Source organism: Hippoglossus hippoglossus, chromosome 18 (genome assembly GCF_009819705.1).
Source record: "Hippoglossus hippoglossus isolate fHipHip1 chromosome 18, fHipHip1.pri, whole genome shotgun sequence".
Taxonomy (NCBI): Eukaryota; Metazoa; Chordata; class Actinopteri; order Pleuronectiformes; family Pleuronectidae; genus Hippoglossus; species Hippoglossus hippoglossus.
Genome location: NC_047168.1, coordinates 883433 through 901411, shown reverse-complemented (window position 1 = coordinate 901411; position 17979 = coordinate 883433). Strand labels below are relative to the sequence as shown.

General features: G+C 41.2%; 1 protein-coding gene across 1 annotated transcript; it reads left to right on the top strand.

The window, feature by feature from the left end:
* Positions 1-1009: 1009 nt before the first annotated feature.
* Positions 1010-9522, top strand: rce1a (Ras converting CAAX endopeptidase 1a). Its single transcript, XM_034568742.1, has 8 exons — positions 1010-1352; positions 3514-3616; positions 3797-3880; positions 5185-5263; positions 5458-5625; positions 6426-6497; positions 6621-6683; positions 7051-9522. The coding sequence occupies exons 1-8, from the start codon at positions 1183-1185 to the stop codon at positions 7278-7280; spliced, it is 969 nt and encodes a 322-aa protein (XP_034424633.1). The 5' UTR covers positions 1010-1182; the 3' UTR covers positions 7281-9522.
* Positions 9523-17979: the final 8457 nt, after the last annotated feature.

The window sequence follows — 17979 nt, the reverse complement described above, 5'->3', positions numbered from 1 at the left end:
AAATGAGGAGAATCTATTTATTTTCTGCAGCAGGGCTAAAGCCATAGGAAAACATATGATATTGCCCCATGCCCTGTTAATGATTAATCAAACAAGCTCATGTCTGATCTACAGTACTATGATGTCATCCCAATGATATAATACCTACATCATGAATTATCATTCGATCTATAGATTTAGATCACGTCTACAGACAATAAGACGCAGAGAAGATTTTCGTTTGAACTATGCATGACATCATTCTCTGACTTCTTTGTGACTTCACTTATCATATGGTGTCTTATAGGGAATCCTGTACTCGTTAACTTAAGCTTTAGGTTGTCTCTCTATTATTATTTCTTGAAAATTTAATTTTTCCTGAGCACATTTTGTTTATCTTAACTTTTGACCTTTCAGCTCCTTAAATTAATCATTTAGAAATAACCTCCCAAGTAATAATCCACCTTTGATGACAATGCAGGCCATGAGTTATTTTGTCTACACACGCACACAAATTGGAGTTAAAACATAATAAAAATAAATTCCAAGTTATGAAATCAATAGCCTGTGGAGACATTGAACTGACATTGAAGTTTGTTTCTATATGCATAAGGATCTGCTTGTATATAGAAACTTGTTTGGATTCTTCAGTCTCAGCACCAGCCCATCACAGGGCTGACATACAAAGATAAGAACCTCTAAAGTTAGATACTATTAAATGGGGTAAATCTATCTCACTATGTAGTACTGTACACAGCTTTTGTTTGTAACCCTAAAAATAAAGCAGCTACATGAAATTCTGTCACAATTCCCTTTATTTACAGCGTGACTTTTTTTACTGTGATTTAAAGTCCTAGATTACCATGTTTACCGTGGAGAACTGTGACCAAGACGGTGACATTTACAATGATGACAATTGTTTGGGGGGGGCATAGTGAACCTAACACTGTTATACTCAGTGAAGTACACAGAGAAGTCCACAAGATGGCAGTGACGGCGCTCACCGCCAGAATATTCGAAGCCGAAGAAGAACAAGGGGGAAAAAAAAGCAATATCTCATGACGTAGAAATACAGCGCCACAGGAGCTAGTGCTTCAGCTAGCTTCATTAGCTCACGTTTCCTGAGGTTACTGACAGCTCCCCAGCTCATGTTGGCGGGTGTTCTCTGTGGTTAGATGGTTTAAGTCTCCACCGACAGTCGGTATGGCAGCGGAGGAGGGTTTATCACCGACCCTTGTGACAGAGGGAATGAGACACAGCGATGGCGGCTTCGTCGCCCCCGACGGTTTATGCTGGGTGTCGGTGCTGTCCTGTCTGCTGCTCGCCTGCTCGTATGTCGGGAGCTTGTACGTGTGGAGGAGTGACCTGCCGAGGTGAGCCGCAGATAACACAGTGCGCTCTCATCGCACCTTACTGTCCCGACGTGATTCATTGTGATTGTGTCCGCTCCGACTTTTCTTTATTCAAACCAATGACTGTGTCACTGAATGGGCTAAAGTCTCGCATTTGATTCTGTTAGTTCTGGAAGTGATCACTGGCGGACAGCCCCCTCCGAGCATGTGCTCCTCACAGGTTGTGACAGACGCTGTTAGCGCCGCCCTGTGGCCAGCCAGGGGTTAGCCGCGTCAGACCCTGTGAGCCGGTGCTGCAGCCATGTCCGGACTAACCTGTGCAACCACGTACACGCACGCGCACAGAATCTCTCTCTCTCACACACACACACACACACACACACACACACACACACACACACACACACACAATGGTATACATTAGAGGCATGCACTATTATTTTATGTCACCAGTTTTCTTGGATTTGAATTTTCTTAAAGGTACAAACAGAACTGTCGTAGGAGTAACGTAAAATTACTCAAATCAAGTTTTTCACTAACTATTGTATATTTCATTAGTTTGAAGCAATTATAAATACATATATAAATTAAACATCATAAATATTTTTGACATTATTATATAAATATATGAATGTTCTGCTTTGTGTTGCAAAATAGTTGCCATACATCTTACGCCAGGCATGCACAGATATGCCTTGCTTAACTTGTCAGGTGTTATTTGTTACAATGCAAGTTATTTTTAAGATCATTAACCTTATGTCGAATTATCAGAAAACAAGCCTGTGCAACATCACTTATTACAGGCACATACGCTTTTGTCCATATCAGGGATAGAGACTCGAAAAATGTTTTCTTTTTTTAGTGACAGTGTAACCAACAGGTGATACAACATTACCAACACTGCAGAGTGCTGTCAATGCTGTTAGTCCTGCTCCCAGAGATGATTTATCGACTTCAATCTCCAAACTCGTTTTCAGACATGAACTGCTGGTAAAATCCAGAGAATTTGCTGCGGAGTTTACCCACAGTTTGCCTTTGACACATGCACAACGCGGCAGGTGGTTCTGCTCACCACAACATCAAATCCTCTGCATTATTTAGCTGAGAGGTGGAGCAGCAGGCAGAGTCAGGAAGTGACGTATTAATTCCACTGCGGAGATCACATGATCTTCTTACACACCGACAGCTCTTATCCCCACAAACTCTCCAGAGATCTGCGTCAGTGTCTACGTGTATGTTTTTAAAAATTATTTGTACTCATTGCCATGGAAATACAGAAAAAAACTAAATTCAAGAAACTAAAATATCAAACAGCACCACTTTATACCCGGATGATTTCTTGACAAATATCCAAATGTTTTGTTTGTCTAGTCCTGCTCCAGAAATGAAATGATTGCAAACAGATGGATGGACAGGCATGCTTCACATCACTACATCCCCTCACATCACACGCCAGGGGGATGATGCAGAAAGTTTCATGGTTAATCCTTCCTAGATTAACCGTGTGTTTTAGACACTTAGTCACTTGCAGGGTGGAAATCCTCGTTTGTTCTGTGATGTCCATTTCCCTTAAACCTTGTGTGGCTGAATTTTTAACTTAACAAAAAAAATTATAATTCCTCCTGCCCCTAGCAGAAACGAAAACCTGCACCTTTAGAGAGGCTTAAATGTTATTGTTGTTTTTTCAATAACTTAAAATCATAATTTTTTTTATAAATGGGCTTATTTGTTTTTTGTGGAGCAGGAGATTAGTATCACTCTAATGTATGTAGGGTAGATATGAATCTATACCAGCAGCTGGTTAGCATAAACTTAGCATAAAGACTGGAACCAGGGGGGAAAGATTAGCCTTGCTGTGTTACAAAAAACTATTTGTAAAAACGACAACATGTCGCTGTTTTTTAACTTGGAGCAGTTGCCCAGCAACCACCAAAGAATCCAAGAACATGTAGGTCCAGCACGAGAAATAGTTGTTTGGACAGATGGGGAGTAGCTATGCCAAAGTAAGAGTACTCTGATGGAGAATTCTCTGTAGGAGCAAGGAAAACAAGTCCGGGCTGGTTTAAGTCCCTGTCGATTCTGAGTGGTCGCTGTTCAGCTGTGTCAGCTGCTCTTGTTGTGTCCCCAGTCCACTGTGATCGTGATGAGTGTCTGATGATTGTCTCCACTGCTCCATTCTCAGGGATCACCCTACTGTGATTAAGAGACGCTTCACCAGTGTCCTGATTGTGTCGGGCCTTTCACCTCTCTTTGTGTTGGCATGGAGAGAATTCACAGGCGTCAGGGTGAGTCCACTGGCCATTGTCTTTATATTCAAGTCTAACGCCTGAAGATTAAATCAATATATTCTTAATATCCATATGTACTGTTGTGTCATGTTGCTCTCCAACACATCAGCTGCTGTATTATCAGACAGAGCCTGGCTTGCTTTATTTATTGGCTGTGTGTGTATTTGTGTTTGTCAGACTGACTCATCGTTATTTGCTCTCATGGGGATCCGGTTTGAAGGCCTCATTCCTGCCATCATACTTCCTCTGCTGCTCACCATGGTAAGAAACACTACTTCCACAATGTTGATGATATATGAAGGTGTTCCAAAAAACGAACCTCCAAACACAAGCGGAGCAGGACCCCCCCTATACGCCTACTGCGTGTGTTGTGTAGGGCCCTGTAAATTAAGCAAGGCCCCGCTTCCCCCTCGTATCAAAGCGAAAGTCTCAGTGAGTGTAGGTGTTAGCCACATGCTCTGCAGTAACTGTGTGCTACTGTGTGCAGACGCTGAGCAGCACCTGCCACTACTTGGTGGTGGATAGCAGGCGATGCATTTAAGGTACATCTGTAACTGACTAAACTACAGAAAATATCCTGGGTTGCACCATTATTATTATTATATTCACTGTACGCAGTGTTTATGTCATCCCGGATTCATTATAGCACTAAGAACCTAAGCACTATCTTCAAGCATAGCCATTGGATCTCTATTAGGAAGCGCAATTCTTATTTCATCTACTTTTATGTTTTTTATGACAATGGCTAGAGCTAGAGTAATTGCTTGTACTATTAAACTAACAAAAGGCTGTCTGAAGTCGTATGTGTCCCTGGCATTGGTATAAGCAAAACAGCTACAACTAATAAAATTGACCATGGATGTGTTGGATTAACAGTATGTGAATGATTGAGCATTGTCAATAGTATTGGTGGTACCAAGGTGTGGAGGGGCCCCCAAATCAAATTCTACTTAGGGCAAAGAATCTGTCACCATTTACCTCAATTGTATTGGATTTACCCCTGAAACTCTGTGTGCTTTGGGCAGGTAGCTTTGAGAGAGGGCCGAACGGAAGTTTAGCCTACTCTTGCTAGTTTTTCCAGGATCACCAACCCTAGCTTTAATGTCCTCCCTGAGCTGTGCGACACAAACACTGCTGCTGCTTCAACTGTTGCCCTTGTGGATGAATGGACCAAATAAGCGGCCAAACCACTTCCTGTTTTAATTAGATTACCGCAATGTATCCTCTCCATGTCAGCTCATGCACTATCTTTGCCTCACATCTCTCCCTGTGAGTCCGAAATAGATCAGGATAGATGTACAAATACATTTGTGTAGACAAATACATTTGTTTAGACGAATAGATTTGTTTAGACAAATGTATTTGTGTGCATGTATAAAATAATCCTATAAATTAATCCAGAAATCTGTCCATCTCTTGATTCTCTCGATAAGACATTGAGTACTTTGCGCTAATGGTAAAAATGATAAATTATACATATGATAATAATTATATTATAGTTTGGTTGTTTGATGTCTCAGATGACAAATCCTGTCTAAAGATAGAACCTGTGTGTGTTGCTGCAGGTCCTGTTCTTGGGCCCCCTTATGCAGTTGGCCATGGATTGTCCCTGGAGCTTCATGGATGGGATCAGGGTAGCCTTTGGTGAGATAGCCAGCATGATGTGAATGAATTCAACTAATTTAAGATTTCCACCGCATCTAAAGAACCTATTTCTCAGTCAAAATGTTGCTCCAAGAAACCTCTGCTTCAGTGTGAAATATGTCAGTGAACTTTAATTAAGTGCTTTCTTTAGAACAGAGGAAACAACCTGCTGCCGTGTCTCTGTCCTCCTGCAGACCCGTGCTTCTGGACGTTGTGTTTCAATGACATGCGCTGGTTGAGGAATCAGGTGGTTGCCCCGTTGACAGAGGAGCTGGTCTTCAGGGCCTGCATGCTGCCCATGTTGGTGCCGTGTGCTGGCCCTTCTGTGGCTATCTTCACCTGCCCTCTCTTCTTTGGAGTAGGTGAGTGATACAAAACAGCAGAATTTAATACAGCATGGCCACATCCTAACAGACCCTGTATCAACATGGTAAAATATAGATTTGACAAAGCATGAAAAAAATCATTACTTTTATATTAACAATGGATAAAATCACTATGTATACTATATGTCACTTTGTGATGGACCCAACATTTATTTTCTTCTCCTGACTCTGCAGTTCCTCCCAGTTTGAACTCATTGTTTTGATTTTGACTCTACTGTGGTTCAACTGAGTGAAGAATATTTGAGTCATATTCTTTACGTGAACGCTAATGTCATTCTTCATGAATGCTGGTAATGCTCTTTGTCTGCTGGGTGTATACAAGCAACTGTTTGCTGACACATTAGCCCTATTAGGTTTTATTTATCGGATGATGTCAAAGTTTTCTACATATTCTGCTGCTAGCAAGTAGCCAAAAAAACTGTGAACTTCCTAGAATCTGCTGGTTTATTTGCATACTAATGGGAACTAATGGAAACAAGTGGTTCCCTGGAAAATTAGCTTTTTGATAAAAATGACTTGTTGTATATTGGTGTGTATATATAATAAACATGTGGTCCTTAAAACAGTACTACCTTTACTTGGGTTACTGTCACATCAGAAAATGGGATGCTAAGAAAGTCATGGAGCTGATTCATCCCGTACCACTACGCGATGAACCAGCTGTGGGTCTAAGTGCTCCTCAGAACACTGTTTACTTGTTCATACATTTTTATTTTATTCTGCTCATATGCCAAATCATGTTGCTGCACTTGCTCTCTAATACTGTCGTCCTGCAGCTCACTTCCACCATGTGATCGAGTTGCTGAGGTTCAGACAGGGAACGCTGTCAGGAATCTTCCTCTCTGCAGGTGAGAACTTGTGTTTTTAATGGATGCAGCTTGTTCGTTGTGGCTGCGTCACATGGGCTGACTGGGTGATGCAGTAAGTAGGAAGAAGCGGATGAACTGTCCTTTTTGTTTGGTCAACACCAGGGTTCCAGTTTTCCTACACAGCGGTGTTTGGGGCCTACACTGCCTTTATCTTCATCAGAACAGGTGAGGAGCTTTCATTTACATCTGACACAGTAGGTGATTTGTATGGGAATGAGGGCGGATGCCATCCAGTTCAAAACAAAAGGTGTTTTCAGACATGTCTTGCAGAGAAACTCGTGAGAATTGGGTCCGGACTTTCCCCGCAGTTTGCCTTTCACACATGCACAATGCAGAGGATGTTCTCTGCTCAGACACGTTCACAACAACAACAACGTTCAGTGCATGTCTGAAAGCAGCAAAGATGACCAAAAACACAACAACTAAAAATTCTTATGAGGACACATTGTTTTAAGTACAGCATTCATCATGTTAAGTCAGCACTTTGCGGTAAGGCATAAAGTCAAACCCACCTTCCTCCTGTGTGTTTCAGGTCACCTGATTGGCCCGGTCCTCTGCCATTCCTTCTGCAACTACATGGGTTTCCCGGCCGTCAGCACAGCCCTGGAGCACCCCCAACGCATCATCGTCCTCTCCTCCTACCTGCTGGGGGTCCTCCTCTTCCTCTTCTTCCTCTTCCCCTTCACTGACCCCTTCTACTATGGCCTCCCCACACCAGTCTGCACCCTTACCTCCTACCCCAGCTCCCTCTGCCTCTCCTGATCCTTGCCCCCCGCCCACACACACACACACACTTGATGAAGCAGTCCAGTGTTTTTTGCCAAGTTAGAGATCAGCTCCGGTCCTGTGGGGGCCGACAGCGCTAGCCATGTGGGCATATTTGTCATGGAGAGGTGAGGAACTCTGTAGCCCTTTGCTGAGGTCTATGGACCCCCGATATGTCAACACATTTACGTGACATATTTCAGTGAATCAGCTGATCAGCTCACACAGAATGGCTCCGTTTGAGTAGGTGTGATTCATGTTGCTGTGATTGAACCGGAGACTGTTCCGATTCCAAGGACTGTTGTTCTGTGATTGTTGGGCTATGATGCCACCCTGAATTGATTGTAGTGTAGATATATATACGCAGCATTGAAGGACCATTCCTCCTCAGATTCTCTTGCTGGTAAATCTCACCAGTTTGTGATGAAGCATCAGTATGTACCATGATAGTGTACTATTTATCAACTCGATCTGCCTCATCTTTTTTAAAGGATAATTCTGGTTTATTCACATGTTGAATTTATTTCCATGGTTTAAAGTATTGGCTTGTAGAAACAAGAGCTTCAAAGCTGACAAAGTTCTGTGTTTCAGGTTTCGGTTCACACTGGGTTATTTTCACATGTATTTTCACATGTAATTTTTTTTGCAATTAGCCTGCTGAGCTAATGATCGGTAATGAATTAAGTAAATAAAATGTAGCTTCATGTCTCAGGTTGGGTTTGGGCTTTAAATTTGCCAGTACCAGTCAGGCTTAATTGGCTCTAATAGAAGTGGGTGTAGGCTGGGTTTGTTATCAGCTTTGTGCTCCGGTTGAAATAAAGCCAGAATTATCCTTCAGCTCCCTTTTTGAGGAAGACATGGAAATTGTTGCTTTCCGCTGCCGGTTGTTTAAGAAATAATTGTTCCAGCCAAGACAGTGAGTCACAACAATCACTACACACTCAAAAAACTCTGCACAAAAAGGCTGCACTGCATTCTGGTCTATAGATGCTCATGGGGGATGTTCTGAGTCTTGTTCATCAGCAAATAGTCCCGCTGTAGCTGCAGGGGAGCGACAGGGAAGTTGTTGTGGTGCGGAAATAAGAAAAAGACACTATTTGGCAAAATGGTTGGGTTATAAAAAGTAGTTTTTAATGTTCTGTTTTTAACAACTACATGTTAAAAGTTTTTTTCTTAATCTGAATTCAAACTCCAAGACGTTGCTGTTGAATTGACCATTGTTTAGTGAAGAGACTTATTAACGGTCATTTATGTATCTCTGCATGTTTCAGTGCTGGTTGTTGGTGAAGGCAGGTGATGGGAGAGTTTATGGTGGGGGGGGTGTAATTGTTGTACTGCGTAAAACATACTCTGTTTAAGTGCACACGTTGAACAACCAAACTTAGGCACCAATCCAAGCAGGCAGTGTTCTCCTGGTGGTGTTTTGTGTGTGTTCTGTTGCTGCCTCATAGTGACGCTAACTAATTCTCACTCTTGGGTTATGTTTGGGGCCCAGTCACACCACCACACAAGTCAGTATTTGCATTCATCCTACTGAGTTCCACTTTGTGAATTCACACTGTTCATCAGCTGAAACCTCTTTGCTGGCACTGAGTAAGGCTGGACTAGCAGTTCATGTCGGATGATATGAATAAATGCACATGTGGATATAATAATTAATGGCACTTATGATGCTTGTTTGGTTGGAACAAACAGTTTAGTGTGGTTCATTTGGGCTGGTACGAAAGCTGCAAGTCAACCATTGGTGCTAATCACTGAAAAGTGTGTATTGTGCTTCTATCCTCCTCGAACTTTGGCAATTCATTAAATCAATGAAGAAGTTTGTGACCAAATGTTTGTCACGGTTCAGACCGAAAGAACCAACAGGTGTGACAGTGTGTAAAACAACAGTATTAACTGAGGCAGGTCCTGGTGTGTTGCTTAAACCTCCTGCTCGTTCATTTTCCATTTTCAAAGGCTGTTTTCGACAGTTGCAGAGCAGACCTACAACCAATCAAAACATAGAAAAGTTTGATGTAGAGCAGCGTGGCAAACATCAACAACAGACATCAAGGTCAGCAGCGCTCCCACTGGTCACTCCCTTGTCAGTTACCAAGTGTTTGGGCCAACCAGCTTCAAAACAGATGGAAATCGGTCCTGAGTGGGAGACCCATCAGCCAGAGTGAGGTGACTGATTTAACTGGTTTCCAGACTAGGAGAATGCTGCCTTTAATCAAAATTGATTAAAATAATAATTATTTATAAAAAGGACAGGAGTACAAGTTGTCTCCTCCATTTCCCCGTTTCGAGTATGTCCAAATCATTTAGTTGTGTGCCTGTTTTTGGGATGACTGGGCACTGACAACTTTAGGTAATATATTTTCAGACATGCTGAGTTTCTGTGTTTGTGTCTTTAAACAGAGTATGTTTTGGTCTTAAAGCTGGATATTCTTTTTGCTTATCAATCTCAAGCGGAGGACCTTTTGAGTTCTCTAAGCCTTGATGACGTAAACCATTTTCTAATTGTTTGTTTTATTACATTCCTTACATCTTTGGAACAGGAGCTTACAGTTTCTAAACCAGTCACTGTTCAAATGTCGTTTTATGATTTCTTACGCTTTTTTCTTAACCAGTACATCTGTAGATTTACGAGGTGTAATCCTGCCTACTTCTCCAGTTCTCTTTTTGCTTCAGTTATGTATTGCTACCGAGTGAAAAGAATGTAAAACCGTGACTCTGAGGTGTATTTAAATAGAGACAACAATGGTCCAAACACTGCATTGCATGCCGCTGATTTTTTTTTTTTTTTAAAGAGGCAGGAAAACGCTCATAGCTTTACTAGGAAAAAAAGGACTAGATTGAAATTAAAATCAATACATTTCTGACTAACGGGGAATTCAATAATCTATGACCTGGGTTTTGTTTTAATAGTTGTGACCACCATTAGCATCAGTTCAGAAAACATTTGATCACATGTAGCTGCAGCAACACAGCTGATCATACAAAACTGTGACTAAATCCACTTCGGAGTCCAAATGATCTGACCTTGAAACCTAACCTGGACTTTTGCATTTTGCAACACAAGTTTTGCCATTATTTCCCACTCTAACAGTTTTCATATCTGACTTAGAAGTCAGCTGGCAGAGTCGTCACAATTCACATTCATGGTACCACTGTATGTGACACTGTGGCAGCAATCACTCTGTCCAAAAATGCAGTTTGAGTTCCCCTACTGTTTCGCTTAGAGCATCCAGGTTCTAAATTAGTGACAAGGAACATTTTTCTAATTAAGAACCATTCAGATTTTTCTAAAACCCGACAAGGCTAAATTACTGAACACATTATTTGTCTCTTCTCGAGACAAACAAACACTTTGGGAGAATTATACTTTGTCTGGTTCTAGCAGCTTCACAATGACCTGGAGGCTGAAGGTTCCCTATCCCTGGTCCAACATAGGTTCTTGGGAGATATTTGTACCTCCAGTCCACTCCCTGCTCAGGAGGAAGTACTTTCCAACAGATCTTAAGAGCTGGGGCTTGCAGTGCTTAACACCGCTGACTGTTCAGATATGCCAGCATTTTCCACCACATTGTTATGCACTTGGCACTTTTAAAAGCTGTGAAAACCGCAAACACGTTTTGCTTGTACTTTGGGGATTGAGCAGCCCAAGAGATGTGTATATATAGCTTTATATGTTGCCAACATGCTGCATTATCATGCATACCTGGTGTGCAAGGCAACCACCATGTTTTTTATTATCTAAGCTGCTTTGCTGAGAAGCCTTATATTCTTATAGGGCTTTTTAATAGTGCATGCAAATAACAATTTGCTTCAGGAACTTTTACCGAGAGGAAAGTTTCTGAACATTGCCCACAGTCCTTAATTGTATTCACTTGTTATCTCCCTTTTTTTCCGTTTGTCATTAAATGTCATCAGAACTAACTTTAAAACAAAATGAGACTCCAAAGTAAAAGATGAGCGCTCATTTCACTTTTGTTTTTGCATTGGCAACATTTCAATTTGACCAATTACAGTTGTATGCATTTGGCGCCTGTGCTGTCTTGTGAGGTCTCAGAATGCATCACTGGCTAATTTGATTGAATAGTTTTATTTTTGCTGAGTCGAGTCGTGGACACAAGCAGCTGTGGAAACGACAGAATTGGAGACATTTGTGATCATTTCTCTATCAGAGCAGCCTGATTGACTCATTACCTTCTCACTCCACTTGTTCACGTTATCTACAGCTTAGCAGCTTGCTCCAAAGTTGGTGATAGGTGTTGACGGAAAGAAATCTAAACGCAAAAACAACATAAGCTATATTCATACTGTGAAGAAGTTAGCTGCTTGGGTGTTCAGCAATAAATCATATGTGGGACTGTTTTTGGATTCATTTAATTTGTCTGGAAGCGGTAAAGTAGTAGATTCTCTGAATGAAATGGGGCCATTCATGCATTGTAATTAATCTGGCCAGTTAAATTATTTTTGGCAGGTGATAGTTGAAGTTTACAAACCCGTATGTGAGTTGAGCTGTACCTACCTGAATCAGCCAGCAGAGGCCAGCAGAGTACTTTGTGAAAGGGAGTGAGGCTGTCGACGCCATTCTGTTTATCAGCCAGTCCCTTTACCAGTCATCCGTCACTGGAGAACCACTTCACTTGAAATTATTTTTGAAATATTTTAGGAACCCTGTGGTTCCGACTCACTGAGGCCAGTTTCCTCTTAAACAGAAATCATTTATTTGAGAGTTTTAGTCCTCCACAATGAACTAAATGCCCATGTATATTTGAATTCCAACTAATCCAGCAGTTATTGAATGTTAAGATGTATGAATTTATTTGTGGTGTGTGTTGGATTTCAAGAGCAGGGGGCGGATTGCTCTAAATTAATCACAGCGAAATTGGAGTGTTCCTTGGATGTAGGTGCTATGGTGGTGTGTATTTTGCGAGTGTGAGGTGTCAGGCTATTTGAGGGTACTCCCCCGAGAACATTCTATTTTTTGAATTAAAACCATGCTTTTTTTTTGCTTCATTTTGGACCATTTATCATTATAAAAAGAAAATGGACTGTTTGTCACATTACATTGACATTAGCAAGAAGAAAAGCAAAAGAGTCCTGGTCACTGAAGAGCTGTATCCTTAAGTTCTCCTCATAAAGATGTTACTGGGTGATCGCACTGTGCACCATACAAACTAGAATTAGAGTGAATGAGAAATGTGCCATTCAAACCCATTCTCCCAGTCTGGCTGTACATGGGCTGTTTCTCAGTAGCCACTATCCAGCTAGTGTAGAAATCGGAGTCCTCTCAATGTCAATCCGCTCCAAATCTATTTTTTTCTGTCGGTTCACAGTCTCCAGACCTTCTTTCTGAGCTCATCATCTGGGACGGCTGTAATTCTTGACTTTTTCTCCCTGGTGCATTTCTGCAGTAAAGACGTCCGGAGACATTATGGGTTTGGGTTGAAAGATTCCCTGTAGACATGTGAAAGCGTTTGCTAACCTTGCAACATTACGACTACTAACAGCCCATAATTCAACACTATAAAGACTGTAGTTACACTGGTACTCACGTTTTTGTTAAGCCAATTCTAATGAAAATTGACAATTGGACTGGACCTTGGAATTGGCATTAATGTGTTTTTGGGTGATCATATTACAATCAGACAGAGCCTGACCACATAACCCCTAACCTGTGATCTGATTGGCCAAACCTTGAACGAGTGTAAAATGCAAGTATGTCATCAATCCACATATTACAACTGCTTGAGTGGAAATGCATATTAAGCGTCGTGGTTCCAAACCATTGAGGTAGCAGCAAGGCAGCTAACTACTGGTGATGGTGTTTAAGATTTCAATTTCCCTGTCATTCTCCTTTTAAGAAGAGGTTTTTATTTTCCCGGTCTCCTTCACTTTCTGAAACGTTCAATGTTCAAGCTTCTTACCAATCAACTAATCATTTCTTTCTTTAGTGTTTCCTGCCACTATCTTAACCTCAGTCATGTAGAGACCTTTGCAAGATGATCGGGATGGAACACTTACCTTCACTGCTGTGAGAAGAAAACCCTATTTATATTGTTCCCAAACAATATACTCAATAGCCAATAATCACACATCCGTATATTTGCTGTTGTAATAATATGCAGAGAGCAGCATCGACAGAGGCTGCAGAGACTATTTTTGCTAAGCATTTAGCAGCTCCCTTATTTTACTACACAACTCTTGCAGGAATAATCATTTGAAATGTGCATTTTCAGAACTTGTGAATATGAATTGTTGGTCAGCTGGTGAAACTGAACTCCACAGATGTTTGTACTGAACAGTATATTTTGTAACCAGATCTATTTTGGTGACGGAGTGTACAGATATTTGCATGTATTTTACACTCGCTGTGTCACACTTGTACAATCTGAGTTAGAGAACCATGTTTTAGTATGACAATCTTTTACAGAAACTTTGGAATTGCTGCAAAATATCTATTTGTAAATAAATAATGTAATTTTATATGTGTCAGTGCTTTTATTACTGCCTCATTAACGTTATGGTTGTCGTGTTGTATTAACTACTTTTGTATTGTGTTGAGTTGACGACTTTTCCTTAGCCTTTTCTTTGGCTACAAAGTGACAATGAACCATTTTTCCTCTACATTTCAATGTAATGTTTATTTTTGTCTGCACTACATTGTAGTATTATACCATTTCTCTTACAGCAAAAAGTATTTCATAATTTCCTTTTTATTTAGGAGCGACAGAGTAATTCAATTATTGTATCGGAGACTGGACATGGAGTCTTTGGTATTTAAACTCTATCGGGATGTAATCATTTAAAGTGGTTTTCATTTGATGAGCTGCACAGGAAAATCCCCTGATGGAGTCCAGATACTGGTAGTGAAGATGGTGGTGAGGGGGGGGGGGGATCCCTCTCCCAGGATGGACAGAAGTGCTATAAATGTCACGTGTAGACAAGCCCATCAACAAAATATGAATATCTCCAACATTCATGAGAAAAGACAGTGTCTAACACAAATGCAGAGGCGTATCAATGTTTTACATATTTAAAATAAGAGAAAGTCTGACAGAGAGGAAGGAAGCAATAATGGTAGTACATGTGAGTAGGCATATTGTATATCTAAGCAATCTAGTTGTAATCCTAATCCACGATCAGCTGCCACCATGAACCACTATAATGCACAAGGTTTCCAGAAAAAAAAAAAAAAAAGTCAGTAACATGTAATGATGAGACATTAATGTGATCAAGAGGAGAAAGGAGAAGCTCCATTTCTCGTGCGTCCCCCAACCACCTAGGCCTAAAGCAGTATAACTAAGAGTTGCTCCGAGGCAGACCTCAGCTTTGTGAGGAGCTTGATAGCTGAAGGCTCTGGCTCCTGCTCTACTTTTTCGAGACTGTGCGGATGAGAAGTAAGCGTGAGCGCAGTGCTCCAGTGGGCTGATATGGTACTATGACCTCTTCATGGTATGATGGTGCCCTATCACCAACGTGAGGAGGAGAATTCTAAATTCTATTCTAAATTTAACAGGAAGCCACACATATTCTCCTGGTTCTTGTCAGTACACGTGCTGCTAGGTAACAACGGCATGGACTCATTTTTCTGTGTTTTTTTCTAGACGGGACCTGCTGTATTTTTGCAATGTTACGTATTTTTAAATGTGAATCAAAGGACAAACACGGATCAGAGATAACTCCCCAGTATCGCTGGAGTCAAGGGCGATGCCATCCAGAATAGCTATATTATTATACAACCATAACGCATCCCTGAGCTGTTTAGTATTAGACCTTCTGTTTTGTCAGAGTTTAATAAGAGAAAACTGCAGAATATATTTACAAACCCATAGGGGAAACCACTCCAGTGTCAAATCCATGATGAAACTTTTATGGCTGCTGTGGTTATTTGTCAACCAGCACAAGAAACTCCGACCACAAACCGTATATATCAGTACATGCAAAGGTCTTGTGGTTTATAATGTATCTAAAAAAATCTGTTCTTCATTTTATATACAATTGAGCTATTTTAAATGCACTCACTGAGCAGTTGCTTAGAGACACCAGCCAATCGTATTAATTGCAGCCCCATCAATGATGTAACAAGCTTCGAGGTACTTGAGTTTAAAAATTCAAAATGTTCTCTCCCGTACTCTGCGTTCTCATCTGTCATCCACCGAAAACAAATCCTGTGTTTTTAACAGAATTTTCAGAACTCCTGTTTTCCATTGTTCTTAATTATGATAAATAATTATTTTCACTTTCATATTGACAACACCAATCAACAATCCAAAACCCTTTTTAATCTCATAACCTGGTTCAACACGTAAAGAGCCCAACTCATAAACATGGTCACACACTAGACCGAGTGCTTTGTGTCTGAATGTAAATACCTTTTCTGTCAAAGACTTCTTGTTATTCAATGCAATTCAGTTGTATTGATACAGTGCCAAATCCGAACAAACATTATCTCAAGGCACCTTTAAAATTATGGAGAAACAGTAAAGCAGTTCCCATATTGAGGAAGCACTTGGGTGACTGTGGAGAGAAAACAACTGCATCATTAACTCAATGTGGGAGGCCAATGGGGAGGAGAGGAGAGGTGGGTGGGAAAGAGGGGAGAGAAGAGAGAGAAAGAGAGAGGGGGGCAGGAACAGTTGTAGTTATAATTAAAATAATAACAGTGATATTTGTAGATGCAATGATGTTATTAATGGTGCAGAACCAGTTACAAATAATAATAATAATAATAATGGTAAATCAGATCATATGTGTATTTTATTTGACATCAAGGCTCACACTGCGAAGACAAATTACAAAAACGTGTAGCTAGTGAGGACACAGCGAGACAATTTGATACACTCCTATAAAAATAACCTCACAAATGCCCTTCATGACGTATACCTATCCGCCCCTAAAATCAACAATAACAGTGACCCCCTGGATAAACAATGACATATGGACACTTAAATGAACAACGTGTTTGAAAGATATATACTGTCAACAATTATAACATTATAATAACAATTTGAAGGATGCTCAAAGTCACTCAGTTGATCTCTTCAAACCAGTATAATCCTCACACTTCATCCAGAATATTTCAATATATTCAATATTCGGATCAATCCTCCACAAAAACACATCTGCCTTGTTCCCTGGTGAACGGTTTTGACTGCTCATTTATCCACCGGACCTCCTTTGTATGGTGTCACATATGACGGCATGTCATCGTGTCCACTTGACCCTCTCCCCACTACATCTTTGAAAAATATAATAGACGCCATCGCACCTCATCTGCTCACTACTCCAAACAGCTTCCTGTCGTCTGGATGTGCGTCTGACCTTTTTAAGATGGCATGTGCTCAGCGCCCAATGAAAAGGCTCACACTGGATCCACATTCACTATCCTTTTACCTGCTTAAAAGGGTCGTTCACCCCAAAAATGATAATTGTTTATCTACTCACCACTGTGCCGATGGAGGGGTGGGTGAAGTGTTTGAGTCCACAGAACACTTTTGGAGTTTCAGGGGTAAACAGCATTGCAGCCAAATTTAATACAATTGAGGTAAGTGGTGACTGATTCTTCAAATGTAAAAAGTCAACAGAAAAGCCGAGTGTCCGTAAGCCCCGACATTCAAAATCCACTCAATGAGGTCATTTACACCAAGTTTTAAGCCTAAATGTTCTCTGTTATCTTCCTCCGGAGCCACATTCACATGGTGCAGAACATGGTGTACATCCATAGCCTGACCCCAGAATATAAGAAAGAGTCTGACTCAGTGTGAGATCTGCAGACCCCACTGCAGCTTCTAACCCTGTAAAACCCAAATATTGAAAATAAGGAGAAAAGATATCCACCTGTTGGATATTGTAGGAGGCCACTGATGCAAGTAAGTTTTTAAACTGTCTGAACAAATATACAGAACAATTAAGACCTCATTTCCAATGTGATCTGCCTACAAAGCGTCACAACAAAAACAAAACAGATAAAATATTATTCACCAATCCGTTTCATCTATTTCCATTTCAAAATCACTCAAACATCATCAATAACATCCTGTAAACTGTATAAAGCTCTTTGAATTGTCTCTTTCAAGCTGGTTGAATTCTGAAATAGAAGGATTAGTGAGCCCTCCCCAGCCTCCATCCCTCCTGAAGACTCCCCTTTGCAGCCTGACTGTGACGATCCCTCCGCACTGAGCTGTGCATTCCTTTCCAGTAAGCTCAGCCCGGCTGGGAGGAATTATGATGGTGGGAACCCATCAAGATGGGGTTGGATGAGCGGCATCATTGGCTGGAAACAGCAGTTTCTGGTCTGGAGCAACCATAACAACCTGGACTATGTGTCACGGCTCGTGTGTCATCCAGGGAGTGGGCGGACTCCGAGGTCGACCCGCTCTATGCCCTGAACCACAGGAAAAAACCTGCAGCAGACTCAAACTGAATGAAGTGCATACATGCCATGCTCACACCACAGGATATAAGAACACCACTTCTCTGCCATCACTGTACGACCTCATGGTCGTTATGCTTTGGCCGACCTTTGAACCGTTGTTGCTTGATGTGTCATTTCACTGCTCACCTGGATTTAACCTGTGGCTCACTGTTTGTGGGCCACACTCAGCCACTGGGCCACTGAGCAATACAATCTGTCAGGTTCATTTGAGCTGGAGAGGCGTTTCTTTGTTGACGAGCACATCTCCTGGTGAGTCCCTGAGTACAG